Raw genomic sequence first — 24,223 nt, 5'->3', positions numbered from 1 at the left:
CATAAATATAGGGATGAGCGATGGCTGAGCGGCGTAGGCAAGGTACAATAGATGGTATAGAGTACAGTATATACATATGAGATGAGTAATGTAGGGTATGTAAACATTTTATTAAGTAGCATTGTTTAAAGTGACTAGTGATCCATTTATTAAAGTGACCAGTGATTTGAGTCTCTATGTAGGCAGCAGCCTCTGAGTTAGTGATTGCTGTGTAGCAGTCTGATGGCCTTGATGCGTGGTCAACAGTCAATATAACTATTTGTTCAGCACTTTTGAAATATACACAGATAGGATTCCGAACATGGGCCTTTCTTACAGTGTACTCCCTGTACAACAAGTCAGAACTGTAGGGTAAATAAAGGAGGCATATAAACAGACAATGAAAGCTCTTACAATATTCGATGATTACATTTCTCTAAAACAGAATATAGGCTACATGTGCACCACCATGTGCACCACCAATTCAGAACAGTAGGTGAAAATAGACCAAATTATTAGGGTGAGGCACATTGAATGTCGTTCGGTTCTTTGCCTGTCAAAAAAGATACACGTCATGTTAAATCATCTTTTAATTTGACTCGTCAAATAACACAATTCTATTATAGAATGTTGCGTGTGCTGAATTTGCAAGCCAAGTGCCACCACTACTACCAGTAGCAATGTCAAAGCAGTAGAAAAAAGTTGGCAAACAAGCACACACCGGGCCACGAACGATGTGTTTACAATACTGCGTTGGTGAAAATAGACCAAATTATTATGGTGAAGCACATGGTCTACTAACAGCTTACTACACAACATACACTTAGCATTACTTTCTTAGCTACAGTATACATATATCCCTTGCATATTGCATCGTTTATGCAGCAGCAAACAAGACATTTTTGGACTCACCTTGTGAAGGTAGCGCAGCAGTCCTTTGTGAGCGAATTTTGTCATCAGACTTTGTCATTGAAGTCTGGCATTCTCTGGATTTATGGTGGGAACTCGGTAAAAAACACACAGTCACTCCATTGAATGGAATAAGGCTAACGTTAGTGGTTGCTTTGCAATGCTTGCAGTTAGCCACTGATTCCTTCCGAACGACTCATTGTTGAATTTGCGATTTCCAACTTGTGTAATTTTTATGTCCAATGGCCGATGAGCACCTATTCGTGTTATCTATAATTTATTTTCATTATTTCTCTTCATATGACAAGAATTAAAAAGGATTTGCCAGTAGATTATTGACTTGATTCATGATGATGACTGCTAGCTAAGACTTTGAAAGTAAGATATTGACATGATCAGTCCAATCAGAGATACTGTACATATAACATGATTTGACTTCATTTAATCTGTGTCCAATGACCTTGAGGCTTCTTGGAAGGGCACTTGTAACATTAGCAGCAGCAGCAGCCAGCGGCCAGCGCCAGCATCACAAGACTCATGGACATGGGAGGACGAGTTGGACGGAAAAGGACCCTGGGCACAGCCAGGGGAATATCGCCGCCCCAAAGCAGAGCTGGAGGCAGCGAAGGCGGAGAGGCGCTGGTATGAGGAGGAAGCACGGCGGCGTGGTTGGAAGCCCGAGAGTCAACCCCAAAAATGTATTGGGAGGAGGCACACGGGGAGTGTGGCGAAGCCAGGTAGGAGACCTGCGCCAACTCCCCATGCTTACCGGAGAGCCAGAGGGACCGGGCAGGCACCGTGTTATGCTGTGGAGCGCACGGTGTCCCCGGTGCGGGTGCATAGCCCGGTGCGGTACATTCCAGCTCCTCCTATCGGCTGGGCTAGAGTGGGCATTGAGCCAGGTGCCATGAAGCCGGCTCTACGCATCTGGTCTCCAGTGCGTCTCCTTGGGCCGGCGTACATGGCACCAGCCTTACGCATGGTGTCCCCGGTTCGCCAGCACAGCCCAGTGCGGGCTATTCCACCTCGCCACACTGGCCTGGCTACCGGGAGCATGCAACCAGGTAAGGTTGGGCAGGCTCGGTGCTCAAGAGCTCCAGTGCGCCTGCACACCAGGCTGTCTCTCCGTCTTCTGCCTACAGGTGCTTCCTCCTCTCCAGTGCTGGCAGAACCTTCCTCCTGTCCTGAGCCGCCAGAGTCTCCCGCCTGTCCAGCGCTGCCAGAGCCGCCCGCCTGTCCTGAGCTGAGTCCGCACCTTGGGGGGGGGGGGGGGGGGGGGGGGGGGGTACTGTCACGCCCTGACCATAGTTTGCTTTGTATGATTCTAGGTTTTGTTTGGTCAGGGTGTGATCTGAGTGGGCATTCTATGTTGTATGTCTAGTTTGTCTGTTTCTGTGTTTGGCCTGATATGGTTCTCAATCAGAGGCAGGTGTTAGTCATTGTCTCTGATTGGGAACCATATTTAGGTAGCCTGTTATGTTGTTGTGGGTGATTGTCTATGTGTAGTGTTTGTGTCAGCAGGATTATTCATTAGCTTCACGGTTGTCACTTTGTTGTTTTGTAGTGTTCAGTTTTTCCCATTAAAATGATGAACACTTACCACGCCGCATCTTGGTCCTCCTCTCTATCTCCAGATGACAACCGTGACAATTTCATTTTCAATATATTTCTAAAAACATGTTTTCACTTTGTCATTATGGGGTATTGTGTGTAGATGGGTGAGAAACTATTTCATCCATTTTGAATTCAGGATGTAACAACAAAATGTGGAATAAGTCAATGGTCATGAATACTTTCAGAAGGCACTGTAGGTACTGTGTAGATAAGACCAATAATCCTTGGAGAGGTGATGATAATGCTTTAATTTCATTTTCCTAAACGGTAATTTAGTGATTGTAGGTGTCTGGGTGTCTCTGATATCCTCTCATACACTACATACTCTCACCCAGTTGTCTTGTCTGCTAGAATCGCTAAATCTCTGCCATAGAAACTTCACCATGACGATGAGCACAAACATAAAAGACAGGGTGATGTGAGTATCGCGTTACGTTGAGGCAATGAGAATTATGGGTTGAGATGAGGAAAGTTTTTTTTTAAATGACTAATTTTGATGGATGGCTTACAGGTGTGGACACTACCAGGGCAGTCAGTGAGGTAGAACATAGAATGATACAAAAAATGGCACCAATATTGTCTTACAATGAGCCACGCCAGTGATTTTGCCATATTTCTTCTGGTACATTTTTTGCCTAGTGGGTCTGTCTAAAATGATAATTAACTGGCTAATAATGGGGGTCTCAATTAATAAAATGGGCCGTCGTGGGAGTCTCATGGGACAAAAATGGGCCGGTGTGTTAGAAATGCCAGAGCTGATTTCTGGTCCCAGTTCGCCCCTGAAGAGGATTATCAGCAAGCAAAAGCTTTTGTCCTGTTATTTAAGCCTGACTGTTTGTTTGTGTGTTTGTAGAAGTTTAATCTCAGAAATCAGAACCAAATCTCACATGCTCTGGCCAGCAATCTGTTACAAGGTGTGTCTAGTAACAGTAGTGTGTATGGTAGATTCAGCACAATTTCAAGAACACGATCTTGTGTGAGTTAGCCTTACTCAAACTTTTCGGTTTTCCATTAGCAGATACTTGGTTTGCAAATTTTGAACTTGATCAACCTGCATGCTCAAAGCTCAATAGCCTGATGTTTGAGCAGAATAAATACAAGGGACAAGAAAGAAAAATAAAAACTCTCAACGGTGCAGATTCATTCGATGAACTGTTTGCCTATCTGTCCTCTGTGCGTGTGTGTGTGTGTGTGTGTGTGTGTGTGTGTGTGTGTGTGTGTGTGTGTGTGTGTGTGTGTGTGTGTGTGTGTGTGTGTGTGTGTGAGAGAATTGGCGCTATGTATCTGTGACGAGAATTGTGTTCTCAATGTTCATAAACCCAATTCAATTAACTATTCAGCCTGCAACCCAGAATTTGTTAGAAACTGGTTGAAATGAATCAGACGGAGGCCCAGCTACGAAAGTCAGAAAGTTTATTTACGAGAGCGCTGGTCTGTTGAACAAAACGATTAATTTTATACTGGCTTCTCATGCACACACATTCACTCTAACATAGGCACACACATTCACACTAACATACGCACACAATGTCCTGCTACCTGGCTGACAAAGATTAGGGGAATACGTGAGACTTACTCCCCATCCTCCCTCAGGATAGGGAGACCCTGGGAAGTACTCTCAGTGGCCCCAGCCAAGGTCGGCACCGAATCTTGCTCAGACAGTCTGTTTTTAAGATGCTATAAGAGACATAAACTATACACACGGATATATAATTCTACTGACTAAAACCACACACATTTTTAGAATAATCTCATGATTCTAATCAATTTCATCATGAGTCTAATCAATTTCATACAATCATATGGTTTCAGGGTGGAATATTCTAATCATTCATATGAACATATACAGTGCCTTGCGAAAGTATTCGGCCCCCTTGAACTTTGCGACCTTTTGCCACATTTCAGGCTTCAAACATAAAGATATAAAACTGTATTTTTTTGTGAAGAATCGGCAACAAGTGGGACACAATCATGAAGTGGAACGACATTTATTGGATATTTCAAACTTTTTTAACAAATCAAAAACTGAAAAATTGGGCGTGCAAAATTATTCAGCCCCCTTAAGTTAATACTTTGTAGCGCCACCTTTTGCTGCGATTACAGCTGTAAGTCGCTTGGGGTATGTCTCTATCAGTTTTGCACATCGAGAGACTGACATTTTTTCCCATTCCTCCTTGCAAAACAGCTCGAGCTCAGTGAGGTTGGATGGAGAGCATTTGTGAACAGCAGTTTTCAGTTCTTTCCACAGATTCTCGATTGGATTCAGGTCTGGACTTTGACTTGGCCATTCTAACACCTGGATATGTTTATTTTTGAACCATTCCATTGTAGATTTTGCTTTATGTTTTGGATCATTGTCTTGTTGGAAGACAAATCTCCTTCCCAGTCTCAGGTCTTTTGCAGACTCCATCAGGTTTTCTTCCAGAATGGTCCTGTATTTGGCTCCATCCATCTTCCCATCAATTTTAACCATCTTCCCTGTCCCTGCTGAAGAAAAGCAGGCCCAAACCATGATGCTGCCACCACCATGTTTGACAGTGGGGATGGTGTGTTCAGCTGTGTTGCTTTTACGCCAAACCTAACGTTTTGCATTGTTGCCAAAAAGTTCAATTTTGGTTTCATCTGACCAGAGCACCTTCTTCCACATGTTTGGTGTGTCTCCCAGGTGGCTTGTGGCAAACTTTAAACAACACTTTTTCTGGATATCTTTAAGAAATGGCTTTCTTCTTGCCACTCTTCCATAAAGGCCAGATTTGTGCAATATACGACTGATTGTTGTCCTATGGACAGAGTCTCCCACCTCAGCTGTAGATCTCTGCAGTTCATCCAGAGTGATCATGGGCCTCTTGGCTACATCCCTGATCAGTCTTCTCCTTGTTTGAGCTGAAAGTTTAGAGGGACGGCCAGGTCTTGGTAGATTTGCAGTGGTCTGATACTCCTTCCATTTCAATATTATCGCTTGCACAGTGCTCCTTGGGATGTTTAAAACTTGGGAAATCTTTTTGTATCCAAATCCGGCTTTAAACTTCTTCACAACAGTATCTCGGACCTGCCTGGTGTGTTCCTTGTTCTTCATGATGCTCTCTGCGCTTTTAACGGACCTCTGAGACTATCACAGTGCAGGTGCATTTATACGGAGACTTGATTACACACAGGTGGATTGTATTTATCATCATTAGTCATTTAGGTCAACATTGGATCATTCAGAGATCCTCACTGAACTTCTGGAGAGAGTTTGCTGCACTGAAAGTAAAGGGGCTGAATAATTTTGCACGCCCAATTTTTCAGTTTTTGATTTGTTAAAAAAGTTTGAAATATCCAATAAATGTCGTTCCACTTCATGATTGTGTCCCACTTGTTGTTGATTCTTCACAAAAAAATACAGTTTTATATCTTTATGTTTGAAGCCTGAAATGTGGCAAAAGGTCGCAAAGTTCAAGGGGGACGAATACTTTCGCAAGGCACTGTAAATCCCATTATCAGTATCTCCCCATTTGCCCCCTTTAAAAATGAGAGAATAATTTTGATGGATGGCTTACTAGTGTGAACACTACCGGGGCAATCAGTGAGGTAGAACATAGAATGATACAAAAAATGGCACCAATATCGTCTTACCAGTGATTTTGCCATATATGTTCTCTCATTAAAGCCAAAAGGATCAGGAGCGGACTGGCCATCTGGCGTCTCTTCCCCCCTATAGCCATAGCATTCGACTATTTTAGCAATAGAACTCTGCCCTCAGCCTTGGCTGATATATAAAGAGACTGGGACACTTTACACATTCATATATGATTCAGCCAAAGGTTAACCATTCAACAGAACCAACACGCCAGCAGACTTCAATGGCAAATCAGTTGGAGAGCAGTGATAACTTTGAGGATACATGAAAGCACTGAGGATGATTATTTTCTCCATTATCTCCATGGATTACCACTATGGTATATACAGTATAATATTCTTCCATCCATCTGCAAAGAAGGATGAGAAAAAATGTCAAATATATTTTATTATCACATACATACTAGTGCCTGTACAGTGTGCACTACCACGCCAATATGCTGTATTACAACTGTACAGAGTGCCAATATGCTGTATTGTAACTATTTAGTGTGCCAATGTGCTGTATTGTAACTATTTAGTGTGCCAATATGCTGTATTGTAACTGTTTAGTGTGCCAATGTGCTGTATTGTAACTATTTAGTGTGTCAATATGCTGTATTGTAACTGTATAGTGTGCCAATGTGCTGTATTGTAACTATTTAGTGTGCCAATATGCTGTATTGTAACTGTTTAGTGTGCCAATATGCTGTATTGTAACTGTATAGTGTGCCAATATGCTGTATTGTAACTGTTTAGTGTGCCAATATGCTGTATTGTAACTGTATAGAGTGCCAATATGCTGTATTGTAACTGTATAGAGTGCCAATATGCTGTATTGTAACTGTATAGAGTGCCAAAATGCTGTATTGTAACTGTATAGAGTGCCAATATGCTGTATTGTAACTGTATAGAGTGCCAATATGCTGTATTGTAACTGTATAGAGTGCCAATATGCTGTATTGTAACTGTATAGAGTGCCAATATACTGTATTGTAACTGTATAGAGTGCCAATATGCTGTATTGTAACTGTATAGAGTGCCAATATGCTGTATTGTAACTGTATAGAGTGCCAATATGCAGGTCTACTATATATTACATTTAGATACTATCTTCAGCAGTATTAACAGAAAGATTCATCTAAAATAGATTCATAACATTGTAGTTACTCCACAATACTAACCTAATTGACAGAGTGAAAATAATGAAGCCTACACAGAATACAATTATTCCAAAACATGCATCCTATAAAGCACTAAAGTAAAACTGATAAAAATGTGGCAAAGAAATAAAAATAAATACATAATCTCAGATCATTCCATCTAATCCTCATTTTCCTTTTCTGTTTCTTCTTCTTCTTCTATTTTTCTACTTCATTGATTACTTATTTTCCTGTCCTCAGCCCTTGGATAATAGCATTTCCCTTTTGTTTTACAAATGTGTTTTCCTTTATAGAGAGACATTGAAACAATATATGTGCCCAGAAGGGGGAAAATGCCAAACGTGGGTGGAAGCACTGGAACAATCATGTTCATAATAGTTATACTGTATAAGCAATGGCAGTATAGCATCTCTATCCTTAACATTGCAGATAGAAATATTAATGTGGACCTGAAATTATTTCATACTGTGCATGACAGAGAACATGTCACTTCTACTGTATCTGAATGTTATCGAAATGTTGCACCTTCTTCAGGAGCTGATGTACAGCATAGAGATATTGCCCCCTGCAGGATATAAGTGGATGTGCAGCTTATTTTACAGACTGACAGGAGAACGCCATTCCAAGGTAGCATCTCAATGATTCTTTCCTTCATTTGCACTGATCGACCAGGACTAGACCTAGACCTATCCTGTTTCTTCAAATGGAATGAGATAAGTTGAGGAAGATGGCAGCCCAAGCTCCCAATACAAAAAGTGATATATGACCTCAGACACTTTAGATTTATTATCTGAATTCACAGAAACTGACCTGTGAGGACATAGTCTGCTTATAGGTGTTTAAACATTAAGAAAAAATAATAAAGGACATCTGGATATAAGTTACTGGATTCACCACTTTATTTTGTCTTACTGTTTCAAACTCATATCATAACACAAGCAAATCTGAATAAAGCATTGTTTATTGTTCCCTCTTTTTAGCCTTACATATGTTGTTTTTGTTGGGCAAATCTTCCATAACTCTAATACAATGTTGTCAGTCTTTTCATAGAAATGAATCCGTCATGTGTTAGCCTAAAACCTCTCAAAGTTGATCATGGCAACCCACTATTATTGCTAAACGTCCCTCCGGCTGATCATTTATTAGACTCATTTGTATAGCCCAGTGTTTCTTAACCTCTGTGTCTTTGGCCAGCGTCAGTCTGAGGGATGTGCTGAGATAGTTCATTTACAACGGAGTCAGTTTTACAGTTCTAGTTTTAATGTGAGCGGTCCCCCAAGCAGAAAAAGCCCTGACACAAGAGGGACCATAGCTTGCTGGTCCCAGCTGGCATAAACAACTTTGAGAAACTACTACCTGGTCAAAGACAATTCCATATGGCCATAGCTGATACACAGTGAAGACTCCTAAACCATATAGGATTAGGAACATAAACTAGTGGGTATGCTTTCTACCCTGGACTGAACACCAGTCTTACAAAGATGAGTTACAGTTGGGCAAATGCAGCAAGTATACTGGAATTTGGGCCATCACAGTGATTAATTTAGTTCGGGAAATAACCGTCTGAACATGTTTATAAACTGCAGAAACATCTTAATGTGCACAACATGTATATGCTATGTTCGAAATAGTGATTTTAACAAAGTTATAGCTAAACTACAGCAGTGGACCTTGGAAAAAGTGCCACGACCCCAAACCACACGTCATCGATTAGCATCGCACGCAGTTTCAGGAAGTTTCATGGGTTCCACGTCACTACTCGACAGTCCGTCCACAGAAAACGCAGCACCGACTGTAATTATTCGTAATTCATTCACATAAAGAGAGACAATCCAGGGATAAAACATGGTGAGACAAGTTTACATTCGATGTTGAAAGTTATATATTACGTACAGATATGTAGTCTGAATTGTAATGTTTGGTGACATGTGACCAGTTTATGTCAGTAAAGATAGTGATTGAGACATGCTAGCCATGCTAACTAAGGCTAGCTAAGGTAACGATAGCTAGCAAAACAAGCTAGGCCTGTTGCTAGTCAGTTAGCTCACAATTTGTCCACCTACTAACGGTAGTCAATTGTATTTATAAAGCCATTTTTACATCAGCAGATGTCAGAGTGCTATACATAAACCCAGCCTAAAACCCCAAACAGCAAGTAATGCAGATGTAGAAGCACGGTGGCTAGGAAAAACTCCCTAGAAAGGCAGAAACCTAGGAAAAAACCTAGAGAGGAACCAGGCTCTGAGGGGTGGCCTCTTCTGGCTGTACCGGGTGGAGATTATAAGAGTATATGGTGTTCATAGATGACCAGCAGTGTCAAATAATAATAATCACATTGGTTGTAGAGGGTGCAACAGGTCAGTAAGTTATATCAGGAGTAAATGTCAGTTTGCATTTCATTGCCGAGAATTCAGAGGTCGAGACAGCAGGTGCGGTAGTGCTGTTCGTCCTTGTGTCTAAACTATTCCAATGCATTATTATATTTTGGGAATGATGATAGCTAGCCAAACACTTGCTAACTAGCTATCTAAGTAGCAAGGATAATCAAGTCAAATCAAATTGTATTTGTCACATGCTCTGAATACAGAAGGTATTTCACCTTACAGTGACATTTGTTGAACAAATCAAAATATATTTTATATTTTGCCTTGATGACAGCTTGGCACACTCTTGGCATTCTCTCAACCAGCTTCACCTGGAATGGTTTTCCAACAGTCTTGAAGGAGTTCCCACATATGCTGAACACTTGTTGGCTGCTTTTCCTTCACTCTGCGGTCCAAGTCATCCCAAACCATCTCAATTGGGTTGAGGTCGGCTGATTGTGGAGGCCAAGTCATCTGATGCAGCACTCCATTACTCTCCTTGGTCAAATAGCCCTTACACAGCCTGGAGGTGTGTTGGGTCATTGTCCTGTTGAAAAACAATTGTTAGGCCCACTAAGCGCAAACCAGATGGGATGGCACATCGCTGCAGAATGCTGTGGTAGCTATGCTGGATAAGTGTGTCTTGAATTCTAAATAAATCAATGATACTGTAACCAGCAAAGCACCATCACACCTCCTCCATGAGATCATCCGTTCACCTACTCTGCATCTCACAAAGACACGGCAGTGGGAATCAAAAATCTAAAATTTGAACTCATTAGACCAAAGGACAGATTTTCACCGGTCTAATGGCCATTGCTTGTATTTCTTGGCCCAAGCAAGTCTTCTTATTGGTGTCCTTTAGTAGTGGTTTCTTTGCAGCAATTTGACCATGAAGGCCTGATTCACGCAGTCTCCTCTGAACAGTTGATGTTGAGATGTGTCTGCTACTTGAACTCTGACACATTTATTTGGGCTGCAATCTGAGGTGCAGTTAACTCTAATGAACTTATCCTCTGCAGCAGAGGTAACTCTGGGTCTTTCTTTCCTGTGGTGGTCCTCATGAGACACAGTTTCATCATAGCGCTTGATGGTTTTTGCAACTTCACTTGAAGAAACTTTCAAAGTTTCTCTTTGCTTATTTGAGCTGTTCTTGCCATAATATGGACTTGGTCTTTTGCCAAATAGGGCTATCTTCTGTATACCAACCCTACCTTGTCGCAGCACAACTGATTGGCTCAAACACATTAAAAGAAGGAAAGAAATTCCACAAATTAACTTTTAACAAGGCACACCTGTTAATTGAAATGCATTCCAGGTGACTATCTCATGAAGCTGGTTGAGAGAATGCCTAGAGTGTGCAAAGCTGTCATCAAGGCAAAGGCTGGCTACTTTGAAGAATGTCAAATATAAAATATATTTTGATTTGTTTAACACTTTTTTGGTTTCAACTACATGATTAAACATGTGTTATTTCATAGTGTTGACTTCTTCACTATTATTATGCAATGTAGAAAATAGTAAAAATAAAGAAAAACCCTTGAATGATTAGGTGTGTCCAAACTTTTGACTGGTACTGTACATGTAGATAGAGGTAAAGTGACTATGCATGAATAATAATCAGAGTAGCAGCAGTGTAAAAATGGTTAGCCATTTGATTAGCTGTTCAGGAGTCTTGTGGCTTAGGGGTAGAAGCTGTTAAGAAGCCTTTTGTCTAGCTATCCTTTGGCAATGATGCTCTTGTCCTTGTAGCTAGTTAATTATGCTAGTTAACGTTAGCTAGCTACAGTACATACCACATTTCCCTACTACCGTTACGCGTGAGCAGTTTCAAGTTTAATGTCACATGCATAATTCCAGTGAAATGCCCTTTTTACACGCTCTAAACCCAACAATGCAGTAATCAATATCCAATATTGTAGTCAATATTTATCTAGCTAGCCATCTCTCTACATTTTGCATGTCAAATATTTGTATTTGATGGTACGGAAGCTGCATTGCTAGCTACTGTGCTGTGTTTACATTTTTGGGGATTTTGGAAGGATTAGTAATTGTGTACTAGCTAGAGTTTTATCACCATTAGCTAACGTTAGCTTGCAAACTAGCTATGATCTGCAATCTGGGGTGTATTCATTAAGCCGATTCTGTTGCAAAACGTTTCTTTAATAGAAGCAAACGGAATGAAACGTGGAGGGGCCTACCTGAATTTGTCCAATATAGACTTTAGTTTTCGTTGCAAATTGCAACTGTTTGGACTAATGATTACATCCCAGATCAGTACACTGTGCACTGCTCTGTCAGTTTATTTGGATTGACTTGACAGCATCTCATCTGTCTCACAGCCTCTCAGGCTGGACATCAAGCGGAAGCTGACAGCCCGGTCAGACCGTGTGAAGAGCGTGGACCTCCACCCGACCGAGCCGTGGATGCTGGCCAGCCTGTACAATGGTAGTGTCTGTGTCTGGAACCACGAAACACAGGTAAACAAACACACAGTTCCAGTTTGATGTTGAGTACTTGCACCATGGAGATAAACAACTCAAAGCGAAACGTATATGCAATTAAAATGTACGATTTGTAAATATCTCCAATCCAGACCTTGGTGAAGACCTTCGAAGTGTGTGACCTTCCAGTGAGAGCATCGAAGTTTGTAGCCAGGAAGAACTGGGTCATAACCGGAGCGGTGAGTGATGCTGATTTAAAATTCAGGACAAGCATCTAATGAGAAACGAGAACTACTGATGGTCTATCTTATCTTCCACCACTTTGTGTTGACTTGTAGAATGGAGATTACGTGCTCACTGCATTTGCAATGTCTTTCCTCCTTCCTCTCTGTAGGATGACATGCAGATCCGTGTGTTCAACTACAACACCCTGGAGAGGGTCCACATGTTTGAGGCCCACTCTGACTACATCCGCTGTATCGCCGTGCATCCCACCCAGCCCTACATCCTCACAAGCAGTGGTGCGCAATCAGTAACTCTTTTCTTTTTGACTCCCGTCTTTTTATACTTGTGTCAAATGCACAAACTCATTCTCTGTCACACAAGTATGATATTAAGTGACTGTTACTTCCTGTGTGTGTCCAGACGACATGCTAATCAAGCTGTGGGACTGGGAGAAGAAGTGGTCTTGCAGTCAGGTGTTTGAGGGCCACACCCACTACGTCATGCAGATCGTCATCAATCCTAAAGACAACAACCAGTTTGCCAGCGCTTCTCTGGACAGAACCATCAAGGTAACACCAGACACTGTGTGTGTGTGTGTGTGTGATGACTGCTTAACAAAAGTTGTGTGCTTACAACAACCATAGGGTGTCGATGTTTGTGTGAGTTGTTTTTTTCTGACACATGGTCTGTCTTATCCCAGGTGTGGCAGCTGGGCTCCTCCTCTCCTAACTTCACCCTTGAGGGCCATGAGAAAGGAGTCAACTGCATTGACTACTACAGCGGAGGGGACAAGCCATACCTCATATCAGGTGCTGATGACCGTCTGGTCAAGATTTGGGACTACCAGGTAAGACAGAGGTGGGATGAAACAATGTAGCCACACTCAGATTATAACAAGCAGTGAAATGACATTCTACTGTAGTAGATTCAGATTTATATGTAGATGAGCATGGCCAAATTCTGTGTAACTCAGTAGTAAATGCAGTAAGACACCATGCAAAGCATCCATTCACTACTGCGTTCCTAAGGGTGAGTGCTGTCCTGTGCCTCACCTACTCAATGGAGGCGGGGTTAGTGGACTGTGTTTGCGCATGACTATTTTAGTCTTGCTGACCATTCTCATCCCCTTGTCTCTCACCAAGAAAAAATATGTATTGTAGATGTTTGTAGCAGAGTATCACTCTCTCTCTCTTTATTTCCTCCCATCAGAACAAGACGTGTGTGCAGACCCTGGAGGGCCACGCCCAGAATGTGTCGTGTGTCAGCTTTCACCCTGAGCTGCCTATCATCATCACAGGCTCAGAGGACGGTGAGGAAATTCCTTATACCCACTATCATATTCTGATCCTCTGAAAGTACTTCTTCTGTTGTTGGTGAGCAGATATATTTGCTCCACTCTGGATGATTTTACATATTGAAAAATACAAACGTTAAATAAAACCATTAAATAAAAACATGCACACAAGTCAAAAAAATATTTTAAAAAATCCATTCTCTGGTTCCTTAGGCACTGTGCGTATCTGGCACTCGAGTACATACCGTCTGGAGAGCACGCTGAACTACGGCATGGAGCGCGTGTGGTGTGTGTGTGGCCTGAGAGGCTCCAACAACGTGGCGCTGGGCTACGACGAAGGCAGCATCATCATCAAGGTGTTCAATAGAAACGTCAATGACTATATATTTGTGCATAAGAGTCAAACTCAAGAAAAATATATATATTTTCACACTGATGGGTTTCCACTGTGTTTGATAGAATTTCTGTTTGTACATATTGCACACGTACTCTTTAACTACCTTTCTATGTTGAAACAACTACTCAGTGACATCTCCTCTGCTGAAAGCCTCGGTACTTTATTCCATCCTCTCCTGTGATCTGTAGCTGGGGCGTGAGGAGCCAGCCATGTCCATGGACACCAGTGGGAAGATCATCTGGGCCAAGCACTCGGAGGTGCAGCAGGCAAACCTGAAGGCCATGGGCGACACGGAGATCAAGGATGGAGAGAGGCTGCCGCTGGCCGTCAAAGACATGGGCAGCTGTGAGATCTACCCCCAGACCATCCAGCACAACCCCAACGGAAGGTCAGTCCGCACTGCATTGGACTCCCGTGTCAGCTATTTAGGGAATATATTCAAATGTCTTGCACAACAACTGCGTATTTGTGTGCCACACCTTTAAAGGCAAAGCTGTTTTCAAATGTTATATTAAAAAAAACAAATTTGTTAGAAAACAGAGCCTCTCTCTAATCCATATGCATTGTTTGTGTTGTCAGGTTTGTTGTGGTGTGTGGAGACGGAGAGTACATCATCTACACTGCTATGGCCCTGAGGAACAAGAGCTTCGGCTCAGCGCAGGAGTTTGTCTGGGCACACGACTCCTCCGAGTGAGTCCATCACACACACCCCTACAATTCATTCACAGCAATTGGGATTTAGCTTTATATAATTGAATTTAATAACCAATCAAAGTATGTGATTTTATTTTCTTCTTCCAAGAATGGATGATTACTTTCTGTCACTCACAAATGTCCATGGTCTGTCTTGTCATAGGTATGCCATCAGGGAAAGCAACAGTGTGGTCAAAATCTTCAAGAACTTCAAGGAGAAGAAGTCTTTCAAGCCAGACTTTGGTGCTGAAGGTAAGTGGAAGAAGGCCGGCCCAGGTAGTTAGTAGTGTGAACAAAGATACTGCAAACAAATTATGACAGTTTTGATGGAACCCGCCAGGTAATGAAAACAGAAAATGAAATGAACGTTCTTATTGGACAGATCCAGGTAGTCCATATGTGTTTCAGTATGTTTTCTTCCAACTGGTGCCCAATGAATATGAGCCTGATATAAATTTCCCTGCAGGTATCTATGGAGGCTTTTTGCTAGGCGTCAGGTCAGTGAACGGTCTGGCCTTCTATGACTGGGAAAACACAGAGCTGATCCGCCGCGTCGAGATCCAGCCCAAACATGTGAGTACTGTTGAGAAAATAGCATCTTTATCAGAATATAGATATGTACAGGAGCATCCTAGCATGTACAAGGGTCTGTTTCGGTGAATGTTTGCTTTTCTACCCAGTATCGTATTGATAGAAATGTGCATATGACATTAATGTTTTCATCATCATGACATCAGGACCGTAAGCGAAGCATGAGATAACACTGCATCCTCCTCTCTCTTTCCCTCTCTCTCTGTTTGTAGATCTTCTGGTCAGACTCAGGGGAGTTGGTGTGTATAGCCACAGAGGATTCCTTCTTCATCCTGCGCTACCTGTCAGAGAAAGTAGCCGCCTCCCAAGAGAACAACGAGGGAGTGACCGAGGATGGCATCGAAGACGCCTTTGAGGTGTGTGTGTGTGACAGGCAAATACTCTGGTGCCATCGACAACATAACACCAGTGAACACCCACCTCCCTTCCTCCTCCCTAATCTGTCGGCCATTTTGTGTCTGTTTTGATCCTCCAGGTCCAGGGGGAGATCCAGGAGGTGGTGAAGACAGGCCTATGGGTGGGAGACTGCTTCATCTACACCAGCTCTGTCAACAGACTCAACTACTTTGTGGGGGGAGAGATTGTCACCATCGCTCACCTGGACAGGTACGGCGAACCAGGGTTATATTTATTAGAGCACAGAGTAGCAATACATTTTGCAACAGAAAACAAATATTTCTTATTGGGCAAATTGAGGTAGGTCCCTCTCTGTTTGGTTCATAGTGAATACGATCCAGGAGTAAGAGACTGGAGTTGAAGAATACGTGGAGCTTAGTGCTGCTTTGAGTGCGACCCCTGTCTTGCTGGCTGTGTAAGCACTGGTGTTGGGGGTATAAGACCAGAAACAATAACCTCTGTAAATTTGCTAAATAGGCTAAATGTTTGTGTTATGTCAGCTAATGTGAAGCCAAAAGTCCCCACTATTGTCCTCTTTAGGGCAACATTTGAATTAGTCAAGTCCTTTTGTGTTGAAAGCAGCATATGTGCTTGGGCTACATTGACATTCATTCTACAACAAGACTATCCAACAAATAACTGAACTGAATAAACGGGGGGGGGGGGGGGGGGGGGGAGCCCACTAACTTACTCAACAACCTAAGTGTATTTTTTTCTTCTGGACAGAGATTAAAGTGGAACTGACAGCGTTTTAACTACTACAGACAGTCATATCAGCCAAAAATATCTCATTCCCAGTTTATGCTACAAAACCAACAAAAACTTCCAAGACGTACAGTAAGACAGTTTGCAGAATAGATGGATGTTGTTCAGAACATGATTGATATAATTCACCAATACATTCCTATCAGGTTATAAATTATAGATGGCCTGGTACATTGTTTGCTGCCTCCACCCACTCGGGATGCACTGTTTCACTTTCAATTACTACATTTTTTGGGACAAAAGCGAATGAATGTAACTAAGGCTGGGAATGTCAATATAATCAAACTAGCAAGGGCAATGATCACAAGTCAGTCATAACATGCCTAATAGGCTAGCGTATCTATTTAGGAAGCTAAAAATACAGAGACCAATGTTAGTTAGCTAGCTGCTGGGAGGATGTCATGTCATTGGACAAGTGGGTGAGTGACTGACTTTTCCCCCTCACCGTTTTTCGGTGGCTACAGCTAAAGATGCAGGTGTCATTTGGTTAGCTAGCAAGAATGTGAATTGCTTTGCTAGCTATGCTGACCTTGAACAACTATTCTCCACAGAATGAATATCTCTTAGTTGTCAATCATGTATTTGGCATTGATCAAATGGGCAGGCAGTTCCCATTCAATTGGCAAAATGTGGGTTGGGACAAGCATGCATCGGCAGGCAAGCTGCAGAAGGGCAAGCTACTTTTCCCCATCGTTTATCAGTGCAATTTTGACGGCCAACTTTAAGCTGAAGAAGAGGGTTTGTCACTCTAGATTTGAGCTCATCTGGCGCTGGCTAACTTTTGTTGTTGATTTTAGGGAGGAAGAGAGCCTACCTGTTTGTGGTGGTTTGATCAATAGGACTGTAAAGTTCCCAAATATAAGAGGACTCCTGGTATTTACATTACTGCAGAAACCCATTGAGGTCTATTTTGTGGCTTGTGCGAATGCTTTTTAATGATCTAATGGTCTAAAGTCGCACTGTTGCTACTGCCTGTAAACACACAGTCCGGTTGAAAGTGAGTGATGGCAGGCCCTACTGCCTGTAAACACACAGTCCAGTTGAAAGTGAGTGATGGCAGGCCCTACTGCCTGTAAACACACAGTCCAGTTGAAAGTGAGTGATGGCAGGCCCTACTGCCTGTAAACACACAGTCCAGTTGAAAGTGAGTGATGGCAGGCCCTACTGCCTGTAAACACACAGTCCAGTTGAAAGTGAGTGATGGCAGGCCCTACTGCCTGTAAACACACAGTCCAGTTGAAAGTGAGTGATGGCAGGCCCTACTGCCTGTAAACACACAGTCCAGTTGAAAGTGAGTGATGGCAGGCCCTACTGCCTGTAAACACACAGTCCAGTTGAAAGTGAGTGATGGCAGGCCCTACTGCCTGTAAACACACAGTCCAGTTGAAAGTGAGTGATGGCAGGCCCTACTGCCTGTAAACACACAGTCCAGTTGAAAGTGAGTGATGACAGGCCCTACTGCCTGTAAACACACAGTCCAGTTGAAAGTGAATGATGGCAGGCCCTACTGCCTGTAAACACACAGTCCAGTTGAAAGTGAGTGATGGCAGGCCCTACTGCCTGTAAACACACAGTCCAGTTGAAAGTGAATGATGGCAGGCCCATATGGCTTATTTGCATACACGCCTATTGTAGTTCTGATTGTCTATGGCGCATCGGTCTGTGTAGAGTCTGGTCCAGGACAAGGCCGACATCTTTATTAGGTTTTATTTCCTGCGATGTCTATTAATTGTCCAAACGCACGGACACTTTATCACTATATATCGCTGTAGAATTTTCCCAAATGCCTTACTCTACGTCATTCCCAAACATTCTATGAAAGTGCTCAGAAAATGTCCAATAAATAAGGGGGCATCATATTCTTCCCTGGTGTATATGAACAGATTTGTATCAGATTTCACGTTGCTAAAACGCTGTCAGTTACACGTTAAGCCTAGTCCTGGACTAAAAAGATCTTCCTATGAAAAGATCTTCCTTCATTCAGCATGCTTTTTAGTCTACAACTAGGCTTTATCTGTGCATTGGAAACCAGTCCTAGAACGCCATCTCAAAGTGTGATCAGTTTCCTTTTAAATCCCTATTACATATGGTCTATCTGCTCCATCCGTAGAACCATGTACCTCCTGGGCTACATCCCCAAGGACGACCGCCTGTACCTGGGTGACAAGGAGCTGAACATCGTCAGCTACTCCCTACTGGTGTCTGTGCTGGAGTACCAGACAGCTGTGATGCGCCGGGACTTTGGCATGGCCGACAAAGTGCTGCCCACCATCCCCAAGGAGCAGAGGACCCGCGTAGCACACTTCCTGGAGAAACAGGTCAGAAACTTCCAGTTCACAGAGGAAGTGGGGCGAATGGATGAAGTAAAATTTTGTATTTTGAACCTATGGTGGAGCCGGGGTGCAACGGGAATTCTAGCTAGACTATGGGATGCTAGCGTTTCTGGGCTCTCCATTTCAAAACAAAAATTGTATGTGGCTGCTGTTGTGTGAACTGACTGTCTTTGCATGAAATGTTACAATGTTTACTGATATGTTCTTGTTGGTCATCCAGGGCTTCAAGCAGCAGGCTCTGGCCGTGTCATCAGACTCAGAGCACAGGTTTGAGCTTGCCCTGCAGCTGGGGGAGCTGAAGATCGCCTATCAGCTGGCTGTGGAGGCAGAGGTGAGACCTACTGTACAATAGGCTATGGAGAGACCACTGCACACACTACAAGAGTTCAAAGACTAAAGATGAATATATATCAGTCATTCTACAATTAGTTATTCAATACTGAAGACTATCTTCTAGGTTTAAATCTATTTAGTCAACATCTGATTTAGATCTGAATGGACTGTGTTGTTAAATTAAATTAATTAACCGTCCTTCAGCTAAGCTGCACTAAACAATGCTTAACTATGTAATTGTTTTAGCTTGAAGTGAGGATTCAACTTCCTACGATATCCGTCTAACTGGCAGTACTGTATAACGTGAATGTAAACATTAGAACCGTTGTTTTCTCTGGTGGCAGTCGGAGCAGAAGTGGAAGCAGCTGGCAGAGCTGGCCATCAGTAAGTGCCAGTTTAGCCTGGCCCAGGAGTGCCTTCATCACGCCCAGGACTACGGTGGCCTGCTGCTGCTGGCCACCGCCTCGGGCAACGCCGCCATGGTGGGCAAGCTGGCCGAGGGCGCTGAGCGGGACGGCAAGAACAACGTGGCATTCATGACCTACTTCCTGCAGGGGAAGTGAGTACAGAAGAGGGGAACAGGCATGTGGATGGAGCACATCATGTGATTTACATTGAACAAAAATATAAACGCAACATAGAACAATTAACGTTTTTACTGAGTTACAGTTCATATGAGGAATTAAGTTCATTGAAATACATTCATTAGGCCCTAATCTATGGATTTCACATGACTGGGCATGACTGGGACTTGGAGGGCATAGGCCCACCCACTGTGGAGCCAGGCCCAGCCAATCAGAATGAGTTTTTCCCAACAAAAGGGCTTTATTACAGACAGAAATGCTCCTCAGCACCCCTCCCCCACAGATGATCCTGCAGGTGAAGAAGCCGGATGTGGAGGTCCTGGGCTGGCGGTGTAACACCTGGTCTGCGGTTGTGAGGCCGGTTGGCCGTACTGCTAAATTCTCTAAAACAATGTTGTATTTATTTTGGATTCCCATTGCAGCTACTCTTCCTGGGGTCCAGCGAAATTAATGCAGTTTATAAAATGTACAACATTAAATCAAATCAAACGTTATGTCACATGCGCCGAATACAAGTGTAGACTTTACTGTGAAATGCCTACTATACAAGCCCTTAACCAACAGTGTTGAAGACGGGTTAAGAAAATAAATATTTACCAAGTTGACTAAAATAACAAGTCACACACTAACAATAACGAGGCTATATACACTTGGCACCGGTACCGAGTCAGTGTGTGGGGGTACAGGTTAGTTGAGGTAATCTGTATATGTAGGTGGGAGTGAAGTGACTATGCATAGATAAACATTAGAATACATTCACAGGTTTCACAACACGCTGTGTGCCCTCAGGCTCCACCACTATCACAGATCTACAGTACAAAATCCATGTGATCATGTGTGTATAGTGCGTATGTTATTGTGTGCATGTGCCTTTGTTTGTGTTGATTCACAGTCCCCGCTGTTCTATAAGGTGTTTTTTGTATCTGTTTTGTAAATATAATTTTACTGCTTGCATCAGTTACTTGATGTGGAATATAGTTCCATGTAGTCATGGCTTTTTGTAGTACTGTGCACCTCCAATAGTCTGTTCTGGATTTGGGGACTGTGAAGAGACCTCTGGTGGCATATCTTGTGGGGTAATGATGGGTGTCTGTGCTGTGAGCCAGTAGTTCAAACAGACAGCTTGGTGCATTCAACATGTCAATACCTCACATAAATACAAGCAGTGATTAAGTCAATCTCTCGTCCACATTGAGCAAGGAGAGATAGTCCTTTTTGTGGTATCTGACCACACGACTGAACAGTAGTCCAGGTGCGACAAAACTTGTGCCTGTAGGATCTGCCTTGTTGATAGTGAGGTTAAGAAGTTAGAGCAGCACTTTATTATGGCCAGACTTCTCCCCATCATAGCTATTGTTGTATCAATATGTTTTGACCATGACAGTTTACAATCCAGGGTTACTCCAAACAGTTTAGTCTCCTCAACTTGCTCAATTTCCACCTTATTTATTGCAAGATTTAGTTGAGGTTTAGGGTTTAGTGAATGATTTGTCCCAAATACAATGCTTTTAGTTTTAGTAATATTTAGGACTAACTTATTACTTGCCATCCACTCAGAAACGAATTGCAACTCTTTGTTAAGTGTTGCAGTCCTTTCAGTCGCTCTAGTAACAGACATGTGTTGAGTCATCAGCATATATAGACACACTGGCTTTACTCAGCCAGTGGCATGTCATTAGTAAAGATTGAAAGAAGTAATGGGCCTAGACAGTTGCCCTGGGGAATTCCTGATTCTACCTAGATTATGTTGGAGAGGCTTGGGCTCCCAAGTGGTACAGCGTTCAAGGCACTGCATCTCGGTACTAGAGGCGTCACTACAGACACCCTAGTTTGATTCCAGGCTGTATCACAACCGGCCGTGATTGGGAGTCCCATAGGGCGGCGCACAATTGGCCCAGAATCGTCTGGGTTTGACCAGTGTAGGCCGTCATTGTAAATAAGAATTTGTTCTTAACTGACTTGTAAAATAAAAGGTTAAATAAAACTACAACTCCAGCAGCAGACTATTGTCGATAATGTCAAAAGCCACACTGAAGTCTAACAAAACAGCCGCCACAATTTATCATCAATTTCTCTTAGCCAATCATCAGTAATTTGTGTAAGTGCTGTGCTTGTTGAATGTCCTTCCCTATAAGCGTGCTGAAAGTCTGTTGTCAATTTGTTTACTGTAAAATAGCACTGTATTTGGTCAAACACATTTCTTTCCAAAAGTTTACTACGGGTTTGTAACAGGCTGATTTGTCAGTTATTTGAGCCATTAAAGGGGGCTTTACTATTCTTAGGTAGTGGAATGACTTTTGCTTCCCTCCAAGCCTGGGGGCACACACTTTCTAGTAGGCTTAAATAGAAAATATGGCAAATAGGAGTTGCAATATCGTATGCTATTATCCTCAGTAATTTTCCATCCAAGTTGTCAGACCCTGGTGGCTTGTCATTGTTGATAGACAACGGCTTAGGCTGCTTATGGTAGAGAAATTAACATTCAATTCTCTGGTGGACATCCCTGCAGTCAGCATGCCAATTGCATGCTCCCTCAAAATACATCTGTGGTATTGTGTTCTATGACAAAACTGCACATTTTAGACTCTCCTTTTATTGCGTAAGGTGCACCTGTGTAATGATCATGCTGTTTAATCAGCTTCTTGATATGCATTATCTTGACACGGGAGAAATGCTCACTAACAGGGATGTAAACAAATGTGCGCACAAAAGTTGAGAAATAAGCTTTGTGTGTATGGAACATTTCTGGGATCTTTTATTTCACCTCATAAAACATGGGACGAACACTTAGTTTTTTTGTTCAGTGTATTACCAATGGAATCTTGCTGTCACCGGCGCTATTCCTTCATCCATGTCAGTGAGGCATCGGACTTCCTTGTTGTAGCTGTTAACAATGAGCAAAAATAAGCTCTTGGAAAGTATAGAACGTGATTAGTAGGAGTGTATTGGACCTCTCTCTGACACTGGTGTCTGGCTGTCTGTCCTCAGACTGGACCACTGTCTAGAGCTGCTGATCCGGACGAACCGGCTGCCCGAGGCGGCCTTCCTGGCCCGCACTTACCTACCCAGCCAGGTGTCCAGAGTGGTCAAGCTGTGGAGGGAGAGCCTGGCCAAGGTCAACCAGAAGGCGGCTGAGTCACTGGCTGACCCCACTGAGTATGAGAACCTGTTCCCCGGGCTGAAGGAGTCATTCGTGGCCGAGCAGTTCCTCCGTGAGACCTGCCTGGGCAACTCCCTGCCCGCCACCAACTACCCTCTCATCACGGTGAGTGGTGGGGGTTGGAGGTGGAGCTCTAATAAATGTGAATAATCTGACGTTCACATCTCGAATCTGAAAGATAGTTATGGATGCATATTTGCATCACAGAAGTAGTCCACTCTCTCCATCCTTATCTCATCCATTGTTGTCTTTGTCTTATCGTTACACACAACACCCATTCCTCGTCTCTTTTCTCCAGCCCAATGAAGAACGTAATATACTAGAGGAGGCCACGGGCTACGAGCCCAAAGGAGCTCCACTCTCCCTCGCTACACCGGTACTGGTAAGTCTTCATTCTTCTCAGAAACCTCCACTACAAAGACTAATTGGTAGCCAACTTGATTAAAGGCTTTGTAGTTCTACACAGACAATATGTTTTTGATATCACAGACCTAGAAGTGGAAGAGTAGAGTTTCACATCTAGAATAGCCCTCACATGTTGGCTGGATTAAAGATGGAAACAGGGGAGATGCTAAAAAACAGATCTCACACCCCTGGTGTGTACTGTGTGGAGTCCTGCTCATGTCTGTGTGTGTGCGTCCACCAGCAGGCTGAAGACAGCGGCGAGGAGACCATGCCGGCCGCAGGCGTGATGGCGTCCGTGTTGGCGGCGGTAGTGGCTGCAGTCGTGATCCCCTCGGAGGCAGAGCCTGAGGTTGCACCTGAGGAGGAAAGCCCCAGCTCATCTGAGTCACAGAAGGACAAGGTAGGCAACAGCCTCCCTAGAAATAGACAAATGTTCAGTAGGTGAGGCGCTTTACCCAGTGAGAAGAAATCGAGATGGTACTGATATTGCAACAGGTTATGTTCATACATTAGCTGTGTTATGGGCCAGGTGTTAACGTTGTGTGTTTACTTCGCCAGGTCCTGGACGAACTTGAAGACGACCTGGACAACATGGAGCTGGACGACATTGATACCTCGGACGTCAACCTGGACGAGGACTTCCTGGATGACTGAGAACCCCCCCCCCTCTCTCATTCATGCTATCAATTTATTTAAGAGACCAAACCCACTTTTGTATTTTTACTTTACCTGTGTTATTTTTGTCCTACAGTGTTTGGAAGACTTAGTAGATTATGATGCTGATTCCCAGGCGAGGGAAAGAGAGGAGAGTTATACATGTCTTGAATCTTAAAGCAGATTTTTTTTTAAACTTCATCCAGGACCTTCACTAATTATCTGTGCATTGAGTTATATATTTTCACCCCTGTATGTGTTCAATGGCAAATCAGTGTTCATTTACGCCAAATAAATTGCAAATGATGTACATGTATGTCAAAC

At 43.0% G+C, this 24,223-nt stretch overlaps 1 protein-coding gene across 2 annotated transcripts; it reads left to right on the top strand.

The window, feature by feature from the left end:
* The first annotated feature begins 8,953 nt into the window (after window positions 1-8,953).
* On the top strand, window positions 8,954-24,222 carry copb2 (COPI coat complex subunit beta 2). Of its 2 annotated transcripts, none has more exons than XM_021589769.2 (21): window positions 8,954-9,110; window positions 11,968-12,105; window positions 12,222-12,308; window positions 12,464-12,590; window positions 12,715-12,863; window positions 12,995-13,141; window positions 13,504-13,603; window positions 13,802-13,944; window positions 14,174-14,373; window positions 14,565-14,675; window positions 14,842-14,930; window positions 15,145-15,251; window positions 15,482-15,625; window positions 15,745-15,875; window positions 18,541-18,748; window positions 18,984-19,094; window positions 19,441-19,655; window positions 22,669-22,945; window positions 23,139-23,222; window positions 23,490-23,645; window positions 23,804-24,222. In XM_021589769.2, the coding sequence occupies exons 1-21, from the start codon at window positions 9,108-9,110 to the stop codon at window positions 23,897-23,899; spliced, it is 2,823 nt and encodes a 940-aa protein (XP_021445444.1). In that variant the 5' UTR covers window positions 8,954-9,107; the 3' UTR covers window positions 23,900-24,222. The 2 variants fall into 2 exon arrangements, with proteins under 2 accessions (XP_021445444.1, XP_021445443.1); XM_021589768.2 differs by having other exon boundaries at window positions 23,487-23,645.
* Window position 24,223: the final 1 nt, after the last annotated feature.

Source organism: Oncorhynchus mykiss, chromosome 28 (genome assembly GCF_013265735.2).
Source record: "Oncorhynchus mykiss isolate Arlee chromosome 28, USDA_OmykA_1.1, whole genome shotgun sequence".
Classification (NCBI taxonomy): Eukaryota; Metazoa; Chordata; class Actinopteri; order Salmoniformes; family Salmonidae; genus Oncorhynchus; species Oncorhynchus mykiss.
Note: the sequence above shows the minus strand (reverse complement) of the source record. Positions and strands in the feature narration are given on the sequence as shown.

What these genes read in the sequence shown, in the direction of transcription:
- copb2 (XM_021589768.2), top strand. An exon ending in CTCTGGACAGAACCATCAAG is followed by an intron (nt 12,864 to 12,994) that starts GTAACACCAGAC and finishes GTCTTATCCCAG; the next exon opens with GTGTGGCAGCTGGGCTCCTC. An exon ending in CACACTTCCTGGAGAAACAG is followed by an intron (nt 18,749 to 18,983) that starts GTCAGAAACTTC and finishes TTGGTCATCCAG; the next exon opens with GGCTTCAAGCAGCAGGCTCT.